The 15,484-nt window shown below is 38.3% G+C and overlaps 1 protein-coding gene across 1 annotated transcript in view; it reads right to left on the bottom strand.

The window, feature by feature from the left end:
• RFX4 (regulatory factor X4) overlaps positions 1 to 15,484 on the bottom strand; it is a gene marked incomplete at both ends in the record, with an annotated part of 90,902 nt that overhangs the window by 3,891 nt on the left and 71,527 nt on the right. Inside the window, 2 exon segments of the mRNA XM_079549598.1 lie at positions 6,393 to 6,531; positions 11,781 to 11,943. Of these exon segments, the coding sequence (XP_079405724.1) occupies positions 6,393 to 6,531; positions 11,781 to 11,943 (302 nt within the window).

Below are 15,484 nucleotides of genomic sequence, written 5' to 3'. Positions count from 1 at the left end.
ACACACAAAAACTGTGCTGTTTTGGGATTGAAACCTTGGCTCCCAGAATGAACTTCGGGATGCACTGAAAGGAAAGATAATTCCCTTCCTATTTGCAGTCAAGAGACCATGTTGAGACTTCTAGAAGGCAGAGCTAATGGCTGTGCATAAGGGGACAGGATACAGTGCTCTGCTTTTCCCCCTCATCAGGCTCACCCGATGCAGCTGTGTTTATGAATGTGTCATGAATGTAAAAGGAATAATTGCTTGAAAATAACATGGACTCTAAATATCTAGTATTTGACAATAAATTCTGTTATGACTGAATGCAAGACGGAAAGTTTTGTAATGGTAGGTCAGCTAATCGCAAATGAGTCAGTGACTTCTTTTTCCCTACAGTGAAGAGACTATTGAAAGACAATATTTTTAAAGTACTCATTGGCCCCTGCCTGACTATTAACTCACCCAATGAAGCATCTATTCAGCCTTGTTGGAGTGTCCAAAGCATCGCCATCTGGGCGGATGCCTGCCCATGCTGCCTGAATCACCTTTCACACTCTACATCCGGTTTAATGAAGAGTGCTTAAGCATGCTGAACTCAAAACACTGGGGCCTAGTGATCTTTGCCAGATATAAAAGCGACATTTGTTGGAGGGCTCTTGACAGGAAATTACCATTTTCTGGGCTAACTCACACTTGCTGCAACTGCTGCCTCAGACCTAGACAAGAAGCCATTTAAGTCTGGGACGCTTTAAGAAGATTATTGTTAAGGCCTTGCCCAAGAATGAAAAATTAATTCAATGTCTTTTATTATTATTTTAGAAAATACTACGTTAAATATGTCCTACCAAGAAGTGAAGATTGAATTCCTAAAGCGTGGGGATCGAGAATAATCTCCTTATTCATATCCTCAGCTCACTGACTGATTATGCATAGAGGTGAAAGGTGTCTCTGTCCAAACAGCAAAATATTTTCCTTATGAATGTGGCTCTGACTTTACAGTGCATTCGCTCACGTTTTTGCAGAATGCTGTAAGTTAGTATTCTGTGTCAGCCACTACTTTAAGATTTGCAAATAACTCATACCAGGAATGATAGCTATTGTGAAGGGCTGGCTATAAATTAACTTTATGAAGATCTGATAAAAAATATCAGCATTGGAACTGTTGATCAGTTTGATCTTTATAACCCTGTATTCAATCCTTTGGTCCACAAAATGAAGCTTAGTAAATCTTGGTGTGTCAAATAGGTGGGGTGAAGTTTTCAAGACAATCTAAATGACCTTGGTACTTTCGGGAGAGGCATTTGGAGCCTCATGAAAACCTCATTTGCTATTATTTAAAAATTAGACACGTTCCCTGTTGTATTCAATACATAATTACTTCAACTGCATTTTAATAATCTCAAGACTGTTATGAAACTGTAGAGTTAGGAACAATAATTCTTGTTGCATGGGTAGGATTTGGACAGATTTCTTTTCTTTCTGTCATTACTCGGTGTCGGATGACAGAATGGTTTAGTGGGGGAGGGTTCAACGTTCTGATTGCTTTGGTATAGTCATAAGCTTATACTGGTAATGTGCTGGATAGACAAGAACTTTTCCCTTTTCCCCCTCCATGTGCCGTCCTTGTATAATTCCTATGTGCAGAGCATCCACCATGGGAGAATCTATGCAGATAACTCCTAAGTCTGGAAAACAGATGGGGAAAGGAAGTGGGAGGAATGATGGAGATCTGTAACATCTCTAATGGTAAGAGTAAATAGAGAAAGGGTATTGCCTGTTTCTCTTCATTCCCCAAAATATAGGCGATCCAATGCAATTCTGAGGTAACAGGTTTAAAATTAATAGCAGATTATAAGCTTCATACAGCCTATTGTTAAGAGTCTCTAAGTACAAAAAAAGCGCAAAGAATTTAATGTAGAATAAGTTGCTAGAAAATACAACAGTCCAGCTGCCGCTTCCTACTCAGGACATCCCTAAGTCAGCTCTTACCAAGCACAGTGTAGCTATGCTGGTAAAAGGACCACTCTCTACCTATCCTTTCACTAATAATTTTCCTCTGTACATTTGCTTCTGGCCATAACTGGGTATAGAACCTGGATAAATGGACCTACAATATGATTCACAATAGCCATGCGTTACAGTACTAAAATAGTACTGTATTTTTTGCTGTGTATTGCACTGCATTTACAGTGATGTACATTCATATGACAGGCATCTTTACATGTTACTGGGTATATTAAAATATAAAAACATCCTGCTGCAGATTTTTCTCATTCATTACTTTTCCTACTAATAGTGTTACCCTTGTGAATTACAAAGAAAAATTACTGCAGCGCTTAATTAATTTATGACTAAAGAAGAGGTGGAATTATATGAATTGAAATATTTACGCATAGCTTGAAAGGATCAAATCCTGTTCAGTCAGGGTGAAATCTGCAGACAAAAGCTGTGATCAAAAGCCATCCAAATGCAGATTGTGGAAGCGGATTAGATGGTGGCATTGTGAAGGGGTTACCTCTGAAGCGGGTACCTCTCTGCTACACTTGACAGAGGTTCACAGGAACACTCAGAGGCTTTTAGACAAACTCATCTATTCTTCTACCCTGGTATCTGGTTCACCTAAAATTCGAGGCAAGCGAACGTAACAAAATATAAAGTCAACATAGTTCTGTTTATGTACACACATTACACGGCCTCCTAAATAATGATGGAGTTTATATTGTGTGATTGAATTCACTTCAGCGCTGTTGCATGGAGAACTAGGTAGCACCAAATCAATTCGTAGATCATTTTTTTATTTGTGTACCTGGCTCTCGGCCAGTAAGCCAAGTCAAGAAATGAGCAATCAGGCCTGGAGTTACAAGGAAACAACTGTTCTGAGAACTAATCACAGATGCTGATGAAAGAAAAAAAACATTCGGATTAAGACCAAGGTTTGAACAGACTGTCCCTGTCAACAAAAAGACTCTTAGCCAGCAGTGGGAATTAGTCAGCCTGCATTGCCAGAAGGAGCCATTTTTAGGCTCCTGCTGGGTTAGTAGCTGCAGAAATTACTACATCAAAACATTTATTTCCCTCTGCTGTTTTTATACAGGTCATCTCCACTGTTCTGCTTGCTTGTCCACCTGCGAGTCATTTATCTGTCTGAGAGCTACTTAATAAAACCTGCACTTATCTTAAGGACACATCACATTGCTCTGTGAGCCAAGGTAAGTGCCAGGACTGTTTCACAGGTGAGAGATAACAATATCCTCATGAGCTTTCACCAGTCAGTTGTGGGAGGGGGTGATGTACTGTGCCTCAGCTTTATCAAATATCACTGTTTCATCTCCTGCAACACTAGTGGATTCAAATTATCCAGGAGTCTCTCACTAACATGGACCAAATGCTTTTCAGGTAGGATAGGCTTGTCTTAGGACTGCCACCTATACTCTCCAAGAGCTGTATGTGGTACAAGATCTACAGCTGTCTGACTTCTTTCCCAGCACAGCCCCACTGTAAGGATTCCACTGACAAAACCATAGCAGGTATCCTGAAATTTACACAATGCAATCATCATATAACTCTATGTGTGAAGCTAAGATCAATATGCTGCATGTTGACAATTCTAGTTTAAAGGGTCACTCGCTTCCTTCTCCCCTCCCTTATTTTCAGCACTCCCTACTTCCCTCAAAAGAAAGCTATTCCCTCCATCTCGTTTGCTCTAATGCCATTTGTTTTGGTGGCTGTCTGTAAATCTTATATGTGAAATGATCCATCTTAAAGTTATATGAAAGGAACAAACAAAAAAGTCAAATACAACTCTTTCTTTATGAATATTGCTTTGGGCTGGAAAACAGCCCTAAAATAAGTGACCTGATAAAACCTGGATTACATTGCACTGTTCCACAGAAAGAGGTTGGATAGACATGGTGATCTTCCAAACCAAAGAAGTAATTTATAGCTGCAGCCTATAAGCCACCTCTATTACATCTTGTCTGTTTCAGCTCAGAGCCTTGTCTAGGACAAGGGCTCTCTCTGATTCCATGTTTGCAGAGGAGAACTTACCCCCCACACAGATTTTTTTCTTGGGAATTAATCTGTTGACACTATCCTAAAGAGCTAAAGCTGAGACAGAGTTCTATATTTGAACTGAATGTAAATTTTAACAAAGAATTCTTTTGAAGAGAGATGGTCAATGCTTCCACTTCTAGGCTGATTATATTACCACAGCAATACACATTTCATCTCTTTGGGTTTCAGTACAGTATCAGCTGTTTACATATTCACTGCAAATTTGGATTCCTGTATTTTGATTTTGCAGTAGGATTCATGAGTCCTACTGCAAGCCCAGGTTCTACTTAGAAAGTCTGCTAGAAGAAATGTAGTTCCATAACACCCTTTTAGGCTTTGTGGGCAACAGCACTTTTCATTTATACACTTCTGGCTAAAAGTAACTAAGAAAGCATTTATTACCAGGGAAAGCATTTTACAGAAGCTCATTTAGTTAAAAAAAGTAAGATTGTTTAAGATTCTTTGAAAGTTTTTTTTTCAGTTTATATCTTTCAACAAAGAATGAGCACATTTATGGGGTTTTGTTAACCTTATCCTGCTATGAGAGTGCATCTCAGTTTACAAGCACCATGAGAAAGAGCATGTTAAATACAGGTAGAAATAATGCTGTTCTCAGATATAATCATTAAAGGATAACTGTTCTTCATGTGCATCCAGGACAATTCAAGGGCTAGTCAGAGAGGAAAAAATTATCAGACATCTGCATTTGTAGAGCCAGCTTATGACAGAATGAAAAAAAAAAAAAAAAAAAGTGATTTTAATGTATGTTACTATTTCTATACAGCATATTAACCAGGATGAGAAAACCACACATGTATTCATCTTGCTTTGTGTAATTTATTTGTTGCTTAACTTGTGCTGTCTGTGTCAGTGTGGCAGACAGAAGGTATGAAAGAAACTCCTTGTAAGGGTGATAACATTTTTAAACAATAAAAGTCTAATTCACTATTTTACCTACAGATTCATTGCCTGAGAGGTCATTTCAGAACTACCACTTATGTAGGTTTTCTCCAGTAAAGGATAAGAGAGTAAAGAAAGTTCATGGATGAATTTAAGTCAAAAAGTTATGTACCTTGGAAAAAACCTTGAGATAACAGGATATGGGCTGTAATGAAAAAACAATATATACAAACCTATCATAGTGCATTGTACTTAAACATTTATTCACTGTTTCCATTAAAGATACAACAACTACTTAAATCCTCACATCTGATGTATTCTCTTTGGTGGACCAGCTGCTACACAAATGGGTGAGAAGTTGTAGAACTATTGCTTCCATCAACTAGGGAGCCATTGTTGAGCTGGTCCAAATGAGCATACTGCTTTTTCCTAAGACAATCTTCCTAGCTGATCTCAAAAAGCTTTAGAAGGAGATTAATATCATTATTCTTATCTGAAAGACTGGAAAAATAAAGCATAAAGAAGGAATTACTTCTTGAGATCATCTGGTAGACCAATGTCAAAGACCAGAATGAGATGCATGTTTAATGTTTTCCAGTCCAAAGCTCCGCCAAATTCATATCTTCACAACTGGTCTGTGACTGTAGTTAAACATAGTGGTCCATACTAGACTTACATAAATTTCTAGCAGATGAAGCATAAAAGGCACTGTGTGTGTGGAATACCCCAAAGACATCACCTCCTGCTTCTAGTTGCACCCTGTAGATCTTCCAACAGAGGACAGACCTATACACCAGTTGCATAGTATACTAAAGCCTTCCTATAGTGGCACTACTTTTGAACTGTTGCCAAATATCATCTTCATGCTTAATATATGCTGTTTCCCACTGGCTGTTTTGTGAACTGAAATAATTACTGACTTAATTCCTCAGCTTATGGGAGGAAACCAAAGCACACACATTAGATAGAACCTCTTTGGAATGGTGCCCCAAAGTTATTCAAACGATATACAAAACTCACAGTTTTTTGCAAACTCCTAATCATATTTATTCTCAAGAGCAGAGACACCAGAAGAATTCACTATGGTCTCTGCATCTCCTTTCAATTGTATTAAAACACTTTTATTGTTAGGTATCACTTCCTGTTCACAATGCCTAAGAAACACACAGTTAATTATATTAACAATTGGTTTCGGATACTCCTTAACACATAAGCACTTCATATGATACAGACTGCTTGATTTTGGAGTTTAGTACTCTAAGTTCATAAATCAAAGTTATTTCTGATAAAAAAAACTCCACCAGAATGAAAAGATGCCAAGAAAAGAAAAAAAAAAAAAAAGTGATTATCAGTGACTAGAAATAATTCAAAGATCTTGTATGCTGATAAGAAATTTACAAGCACGACTTTACTTAAAATGTTGTAGCAAGAATTTTAAAGAAATTATTCCAACTTACCTGTGAAGAGCTTCTGTGGTAAGCGGAGTAATGAAGTGGTCCAGAGATAGCAGTATCATGTGGTAAAGATGGATATTGACTCTGCATTGGATGGGGGTGCTGATTGCTATAGCTACCGTAGTTGTAACTCCCTGTGTATCTAAAATTCAATTAAAAACACTATTTAGTAGGCATAATCTTTATATTCCCACTAATAATGCTGTAACTTCCATGTGACATACAGTAGCACTTTTTTGCATAGCAGAATGATTTCTAAAATAACCCTTATATATATGTGTGTGTGCATTTTTGAGATCAGCTGGGAAGCAGCTGCCACTTAGCAGGGTGTTCAATACAACAACAAATTGAGAGACTCAGGATGTTTCTGTGACAAGTTTTACATTGCAGGCTTATCTGTGCACTTTCACCCTTTTATTACTATCCCACTGCCATGTTTCTAGTATATTGCTAGGCTGAGCACGTGTGGTAATATTTGACTTAACGAACTGCACTGTGGAGTTCAGCCATCTCTTTGCACTGCAGCCACAAGTTCCTTATCTTGGGGAGGGAGAGAGATGTGTTCATTTGCATCTGAAGCATACAACAAACAGCTTTAGTGCAGCTCACTAGAGGACAGGATGGCATTTGAGGTTGGAGAACCTGCCCACTTTCTTTTATCATTTCAAATGCTTGTCTTGCAACAGCCCAGGGTAAAAGAGAGAGCAATTTACTTAGCTATGAGAAGCTGCAGGGTCAGTGCTTGTAGATCACCATTATGTGCGTCATTCATTAGCAGAAGACGAATTTACATTTTCTGCATCCTCTACATCTTTGTGTAGCCATGTGAACATCTGATACGAATTCAGCCCTTAAAATATATGCTAGATCAAAATGAAATGGCAATAAACAAAACAAAAACAAAACAAAACAAAAGGGCAGCCAAGTCGTTGTGGGAGATAAAAGAAAGTTATTTGTATGGATTTCAGCTTTATTTTTTTTTTCTTGTAAAGTTCAATGTCATTGTTACACTGGGTAAAGTTTAAACACCTTTGTTATTCTTTTGATTTTATAGTGGTGTTCTACAGGTACCATGTCAAGTTTTAGACCAGGCAAACCAAAAGGCTTCACAATGAGAGCTGAGTACCCTCTCTAACAATATTTTCTAGACATAAGCTCCCATGTCTATATTTACTGTTGAATATTTAGCTCTCACTCTTATATTCGCTTGTGTTTAGCTGTCAACAAGAGTGGTTTCCATAATCCACCTCAGACAAGCTGATGTTCATAAGGTAGGATTTTGATAGGTTCTCTGTGGAGAGCTGGGGCAGAGAGAAATGACTGTGTCATGGAGCTGTTCCACATAACAGTAGGCAGACATCTTGTGTGTTAATTCCTTCAACACAATTGACTGGGAAGCAAAATCCACAACAGATATTTTTGGCAGTCTCATAAGCCTGACATTTCACAGTGCAGTTTTTCTCTGGTTCAAGAGGAGATTCATCCAGCTGGTCTCTCCCATAGTCTAGAGAGCCCTTGGATTCCCATGTAAAGCCAAGTCCGGAAGATACTGACCTTATCTTCTTCATTCAAAACTCGCTGGTTTTTTTTTTGTTTGTTTGTTTGCTAAAATACACACTTTAATTCACTTGAATTTGGAGTGACAATGTTTCTTTTCTTAATTGCTATCTTCTGTTTTTGGTTTAGGAATCTTTTTCTTTCTCTGTTCAACTTCAGGAGAGAGTGCTGAAGGATGTGAGAAGGAGATTAATATAGTCCTTTAAGAGTGGTATTTTCCTGCCTATCTGAGAGTGCTTGGCTAAAAAAAACCCTACATCTCTCTCAGAAGAAAGCCTGGAAAATTAATAATAAAAAAAATTCTGCCAAGTACCATGTCTTACAGTCACTTCTGAACTTCATCAACGGTCACTGAGTAGTGGAGACATTACACAGGTGGGGTGTCTTAGGGGAAGTCCAGATAGAAAGTGGCAGCAACTCTAGAGTTTAGCAGATATGAATATGATCCACTAAAAAAATTCAGTTGATCATTTGTACAATACAGGGAATCCTGGAATATCCTGCATTACTCCTGCAGTGGTGTAGGTTAGGACCATTTGGAAAGAAATTGGCTTTACTGAAAATTGCCTGCAAATTCTGGTAGCCAAAAAGTTGAACATGAATCACCACCGTGCCTTGGCAATGAAGAGGACCAGCTAACTACCTTACTGTATTAGCAGGAGCATAGACAGCAGACCTAAAAATGATTATTCCCTTGTATTTAGCACTTAAGGGACCTCATCTGGAGTACTGAGTCCTGTTTTAGTTTCTCAACTATGAAAAGGACATTGACACATTAAAGTGAGACTAGTGGAGGCCATCAATTTACAAGAAGAGAAGACTGGTTTACCCAGTCTTAAAAAGAAAGGCAAAGGAATGATCTTCAACTATCTATCAGGAGGGTATTGTGCAGATTGAGCCAGATTCATCTAGAAGGTGTACAGTCATGGAGTGAGAAGCAGTGGACATAAAACAGAACAAGGAATATTCCAACTAGGTATGAAGATTTTTTTTTTCTGTTAATACTATAGATCTGTTTACTGTCCAGATATCGTATACATGTGGAGAGTACCACTGAAGATTTACTGGAGTGAGTTAAGGTGGTTATGAAGATTGTGCTTTCTCTCAGTTCCACAAATCTACACTAGTATTGTTTGCTGTAAGGGTTTTCTTTCGTTTTTGTTTTTTTTTGTTTTTTTGTTTTTTAAATAAAGGAGAAGAGATCATTCAGCCCTTTCTTCTTGGCTGTTAATATGCAGTTGGCCTTAATTATTTGCATTTATTTTACAGGAAGACGTTTTGGACATTGAATTTATATTATATTCTCTATAACCAGACAAAAATACAGAAAAAAATATTTGTATAAATCAGTTCAGCAGTCTATATTTATCTTTCTTAGGAGCTAGGAGGGTTTTACATTGTTCCAAGTCCTCAGTTCTTAAAACATCTTCACTTTGAGGAACCTCTCAGTACAGAGAGGAACATACCTCTGTATGAATTGCTCTGATCTTTTAGGTATTCTCTTTCTATCTCAAGATGCTCTGGAGGCTTTATATTTCACAAAGGAGATGATCTTTAGAGTGAAAAATTGGAAGTAAACCCTGCAAAATGGCTGTTAGAATACTCTCAGGTATGCTGGGTGGTTAAGAATCTGCATTTTCTGTGAAATTCACTTGCAACAGGGAAATGGTCAGCATACAGCTTATGCTCTCTGCCTGCCTCCCTTGGTGAGTGTGAGGCTCAGCCTTTGAGCGAACAGCTGTTCACTCTATTTGTCTCTTCTCCAGAAACCTTGAAATCTCAGTGCAGACTTTGATCTCTCTCTGCTTCTTTCCAGGGCAGCCAACTGTTTGAATCTTGCATATAAGGTCTCCTGTATTCTTATTTTTTTCTCCTCTCTGAAGATATGGTTCTTTAAACAAGCTCTCAATCAGTATTTCTAAGAGAACTGTAATGAGTCTTGGGCTTCAAAACACCATGGGCGAGGTCATTAATGGATTTCTGTGCAGACATTTATACAGAAACATGTTTCTACTAGCATGTTGCTTTAGACCTGAAGCATAAAAACTGAGGTATCAATGTGCTGATTTTGCAGCAGATTCAAAATAAGTACATGTAATGATTCAGAAAAACTTCACAGTACTACTATATAGAGAGGGAATAAGATCAGGAAATCTTTGTGATAGATGCCACATGAGCATTGATTGACAAAGAGCTCTTATTGCTATGCTTACAAGTTCAGTTTCAGATGAGCAGGTAGATAGCACTGAAACATTCTGATACCACTAAAATTACCAATTTTTTTCTACACACCTGTCCCATATAAAACCAAATAGTGAAAGAAGTCACATAACAGAATGTCTTTTTAACTTTCAGAAAAGCTAATTCACTCAGGTAAAACTGTTTCCCCAAATCATCTTCCAGAGGCAAGAGATTCCTTTAGTAACAATGAATTCTCATGTGTATACGTGGATTTACAGCTATATTCACTCCTGTTCCATGTCTCTTCCAATTCTCGTATCCTGTTAGCTCCTAAACCTCCCAGCTACTCTGTTTCCAATTCCACCAAGCAATCATCCAGGGTTTTTCCAGGAGGGACATAGCAGTGATATTCAGACATAAATCCAAACCTTCTCACATTCATGAGGGAAGGAGACAGGATCCAAATTAATCTACTACTATCCTTACAAACACTATGCAATCTTCCACACTTGTGCACTCCTGCAAATATAGTGAGTATGCAATTAGACTGAGAAAATCAGTGACATTTTTTGAACTTCTTGTTTTATGTCAGCATCTGGGCTCTTGCTAAACTTGTTGTATTCCTGGGGCCCATTTCCACTGATTAATTTGATTGTTTATCTTTAGTTATGGATATCTATGAGTTACACTTTTGCTCAAGTGACAATGGCACAGAAGTGTTGTGAAAAGAGCAGAGGCTTTATCTGATCTTCTAAAGTTTTCCAAGATGAAATAACATCAAAGAAATTTCTGCTGTAACTACTTTAATTGAGTGCTTTGAGCAAATTTTGGTGATGGAGATGAGATTAGGATGTTATGTTGAAAATGTGGCTATTTTTCCATACTTTAGAATTTGTTTATTTGCAGGCCTAACAACTGTCATAGAATCATCTAATCACTGAGGTCAGAAGGGACCCCTGGAGATTGTAGAGTATGCTCCCTGAATAAGTCTGTACAGCCAAGGACTGTGCCCATGTGAGTTCTGAATATCAGCAAGGATGGAGACTCCTTAGCCTCTTCATATGACTTGCTCCACTGTTTGATCACACTTGCAGTGAAACAAGTTGTTTGTTGTATTTTTTTTTAAGTTTAACAGATTTTTTTCTATTTTAGTTTGTTCCCATTGCCTCTTGCGCTGCCACTGGATACCACTGAGAAGAATCTGTATCTGTTTTCTGAATGAGAATAGAGGGGAGCTGAGAACTGGATCTAGTGCTCCAGATGTAGCCTCAGATGTGCTGAGCAGAAGAGCAGAGTCATCTCTGAGACATGGTATGGGAGGTTAGTTCTTTGGACACAGAGCCTTTGAGGTAAAACATGGCATGTAAACGAAGGAATCAGAGATAGGAAGAAAGCTACCAAAAGCTACCAAAGCCTTCCCTTTTATCAAGTATTCACTAGGCCTATTGAGTTTTGAAGTTTAATCAGGACTTAGTAAGATGATAAATCCAATCCTGAATAACCATATAGTAAAAACAACAGCCAAAGAATAATGATACCAGAATCTTTGCAGTACAGACTTACTACATCAAGGAACGGATTTCACTGCATTTTCAAAAAAAACATAAGCTTGGGTTCAACCCGAAAACCACACAAAACAAACAAGGCACTCACCCATGTTCTTCTCTGTGGGGATAAACAGGTATCCGATGTGTGACAGATGATGATGGTACATGTGGACTTCTCATGCAGGGCAGCTGTTGGGAATTTTCAGCCGGAGACCCAGCAGCTGTTGTCACAGTGTAGGTGAGTGACCACGTATAGGATTGCATAGCCCCTACAGACAAACATTAAAGAAAGGCAGGTAAGATAGGCTAGTTCATAGAGGTGTTATGCTTTGAAACAGCTGCTAGAAAGTAAACTATTAAGCACCAATATGGGAAATAGCATCCAGCAAAGTGAACAAAACAGTCATGTCTGACGCATAAATAAAAGCAGAAATTATCAGCTGGAGTGCACAAATATCCAGAGGTAAGAGGCATATCCGGAACATTTCAAACTGTGAACTTTGAGGGTGGTTTTGTAGCTTGAGGCTATCAGCTCAGAAGAAACTTGGGCAGGACTCAGCAATAGAGGAACAGCAGTGCTAGCATTTCACAAACATGATGCACCAACTCCTGGAGGTCCCTCTCACATGCAATGAGCTGCTGGCCTGTTTAGCTCACATCTGATCAGGCCTGGAGAGAAACAGAATTACAATTGAAACAATGAAGGATTGGAAGAAGATGAATGTTACTCAAGAAAACTTCTTGAACACTTTTGCAGTTTTTCTCCTAATCCATCTAACTAGGTACCTGCCTGTGTAGCACAGTGGTAGATCTCCAAATTATAAAAATTATATGGACAGATATAGTGTAGCCATCTTCTTCCTGTAAGTAATGTTTCTTCTGACAGTGACTGACTTTTTTTTTTTTTTTTTAAACATTTGGGAGGACCAAAGTGAAGAAGTGGATTTTCCATTTTGCTTGGAAGGTGCTGAGTTTTTTAATCATTCTGATCCCTTCCAGGCAAGAGCTCCAGACTCACGAGCCAGCTGCTGAAAAACCTTTGTCCTTTGCACACACCCTTTTCACTCAGGAGGCTGACAGATCCATTGTTCCAATACAACACAGCTCTTGCTGGAGGTCATGACCATAGTGGCTGAGATTACTCTGCAAATGAGGACCAGAACACTGAATTTAACCCAATCCAAACACTAGTTCGGGTTGTCCAGGCACTCCTGACTCTTTTTCACTACCTAAAAGGAATTGCAGGAGGTGACTTGTTTATTCACTGTGGATTCTGGAACTTCCTGTAATATGAAAGGGCCTAATTCCAAGAGGGACACGTATCACCCCGGTCTGTGTTCACTCCACGATTTTAGGGAATGAAAAAACTATTTCAGGTGTGCACAATTTTCTTCAGGTGTATGTGATTTTATTTAGCAAAATCAGAGAAATATTTTTTTGCAATGGAAAATACTTAATTCTGAGTCTGACCAAAGGCATTCTGAGCTTCATAAGGTAAGATGTGAACTGGGGCTATTAGAGACATTCTTGTATGTGTTATGGCCAAGGATGTATTTGCTAGGTCCATTTTCACATCTGCATTGTCTGTCACTGATTTTTGACTTTTCAGACTTTCACCTCCCCCCTTTAAGAATGATTGATATTCTCTGAAACTAAAGAGGAGGCATACTCAACAGAGCTAGCACAACAGTGCTATTCTGGCCATCAGCAGTCATGGTTCCTTGAGCTGAGGAAAAGTATTTAAGGAAGTCTGCCTTTACTAGAAAATATAGCTTAAGAGGAAGCAGTCAAAGCTATTTCTACAGTCACAAAATAGTTTCATTTGAAAACAAAAGAAAAACTAATTTGAAAATTTCAACAACTTGCCTATGGATAATTTTAGTGAAATGTTTCAAAAGGTCAATATATTTTCCTAGTGTTATTGTCCAAAATAAAATTTGAAACAGTTTTAAAACAGGACTAAGCTCAAAATTAAAAAACACACACGCAGGAAAAGGAAAGAAAGAAAAAAAAAAAAAAAGAGAAAAGCAAGAAAAGAAGAGGAAAAAAAAGAGAATCAAAAGAAAACCAAATACTTACTTCTAGGTAAAAATACCGTTCTGTCCACACTTTTTAAATTTATCACAAAACAAAAGTATTACTTCAGATCGCCCTTTGAGTCAAAGAACTCATGACCTTCTTAGCCCTAGCATGAAGCTGTAACACGGCCAAAAGATCCTCCACATTTTACCACGTATAGTTAATTTGTGTGGCCACAGCCATTGTGAAAAATTCTAGTGATCTTATCTCAGTCTGAGGAAAATGAGTCAATTCAGGACAAGTTGTTTCTTGTACTCCCTGTGGGAAGTCTGCTCCTTGGATGAAAGGATGTGGCTGCTCTTGGCATTCAAGTCTAATTGGAAGCTGTCTCTGTTCAATTCTAAACTCAATGTTTAGAGTGTAACATAGATTGTGCCTGTCCAGACAACACAGAAACAAGGAATAGGTCTCACACTGGAAGAGTTGTGAATATCTTTTTAAAATTACCCTAACCACAATTTGTCCCAGGTACTATCAGATAGTACTTGGCACAGCTGTTGTAGGAAACAGAATCATGGAATCACAAGGTTTGAAAGGACCTACAAGATCATCTATTCCAACCGTTCTCCTATCTCCATTACTACCCACTAAGCTACTAAGCCATCTCGTCCAGATGCCTCTTGAACACAAATACTCAGTTTCTTTTGGAGGTTGTGAATTAGAAGTGAATATATGCTGAGTTTTACCCTGGATTTACATAGTAACAGAAAGATGTTCAAATAATCTTCTCAGGACAGTGTTGGAAATTTACTGTTGCCTTGATTCTCTTAGTCTTCAGAAGGAAAATGGAGTTTTCCTTCACTGTTTCCACACTGTTTTCAGAGTTACCTAGTCATAAAGAGGAAGAGGACAGAAGATGGCAATAGGTTTGAGATTGTGTGTATCGGTATATATGAGGTCAATCAGAACACTGCCAACATTATGGCGGGTAGATAAGAAGGAATGGGAGTAGTCACAGATCTTCCTAGTTAGCTTTCTAACACCCGTCTATGTCCCAGGCCTATACAGTTGATTTCCTCAGCTGGCCACAGAACTGAACTCCAGGAGGTGAGGTCTCTTTTAGATACGACTAAACCCAACTGAACCACATTCTGAAATAAGGAAAAACAATAGTGGTTGAGCAACATTTTGTTCTGCTTTTTGTTCTGAACATTCAGAGTTTGATTAAAATATGGAAGTTCATTTATTATCACTTCTTTTTTTTTTTTTTCTTTTAAAGATAAATTTGATTTTGAGGATACTAATTAATAGGCCATGTGATATCTACGAGAATCAGGTATAAGCGGGACTGCTAACATTGACTATGGCCTGTTGTCAGTGATGCCTTCATGTATACCACTGCCAAAAGAACCAAAAGTTGCTTCATTATGCTGCATTTTATTATTTGCTGTATGCTGAAGTAAATGATCACCCAGATACAAGCAAGGTACTCACTGCACTGTGTATTACATCTGATAGCAAGCACTGATGTCAACCCCAAGTAATCAACAGTCATGAGTTAGACCTCCATTCTGCCTCCACAAAACAAAGAATTCTTCATGTAGAAAACAACAACAACAAAACCATTGGGAAGGAGAGAACTGCCTGAGTTTTACACTCTGCAATTGTTAGAATTAAACTCTTACTCTAGATGTTCTCATATATTTGCTTGAGTTCAGGAGCTGGAAATTTGCAGAAACAGTGTCATTGTATTCAAACACAAATATGAGAGCTGATAGCTCTGCGCAAGTT

The sequence above is a fragment of the Tetrao urogallus genome, assembly GCF_951394365.1.
Source record: "Tetrao urogallus genome assembly, chromosome: 1".
Taxonomy (NCBI): domain Eukaryota; kingdom Metazoa; phylum Chordata; class Aves; order Galliformes; family Phasianidae; genus Tetrao; species Tetrao urogallus.
Note: the sequence above shows the minus strand (reverse complement) of the source record. Positions and strands in the feature narration are given on the sequence as shown.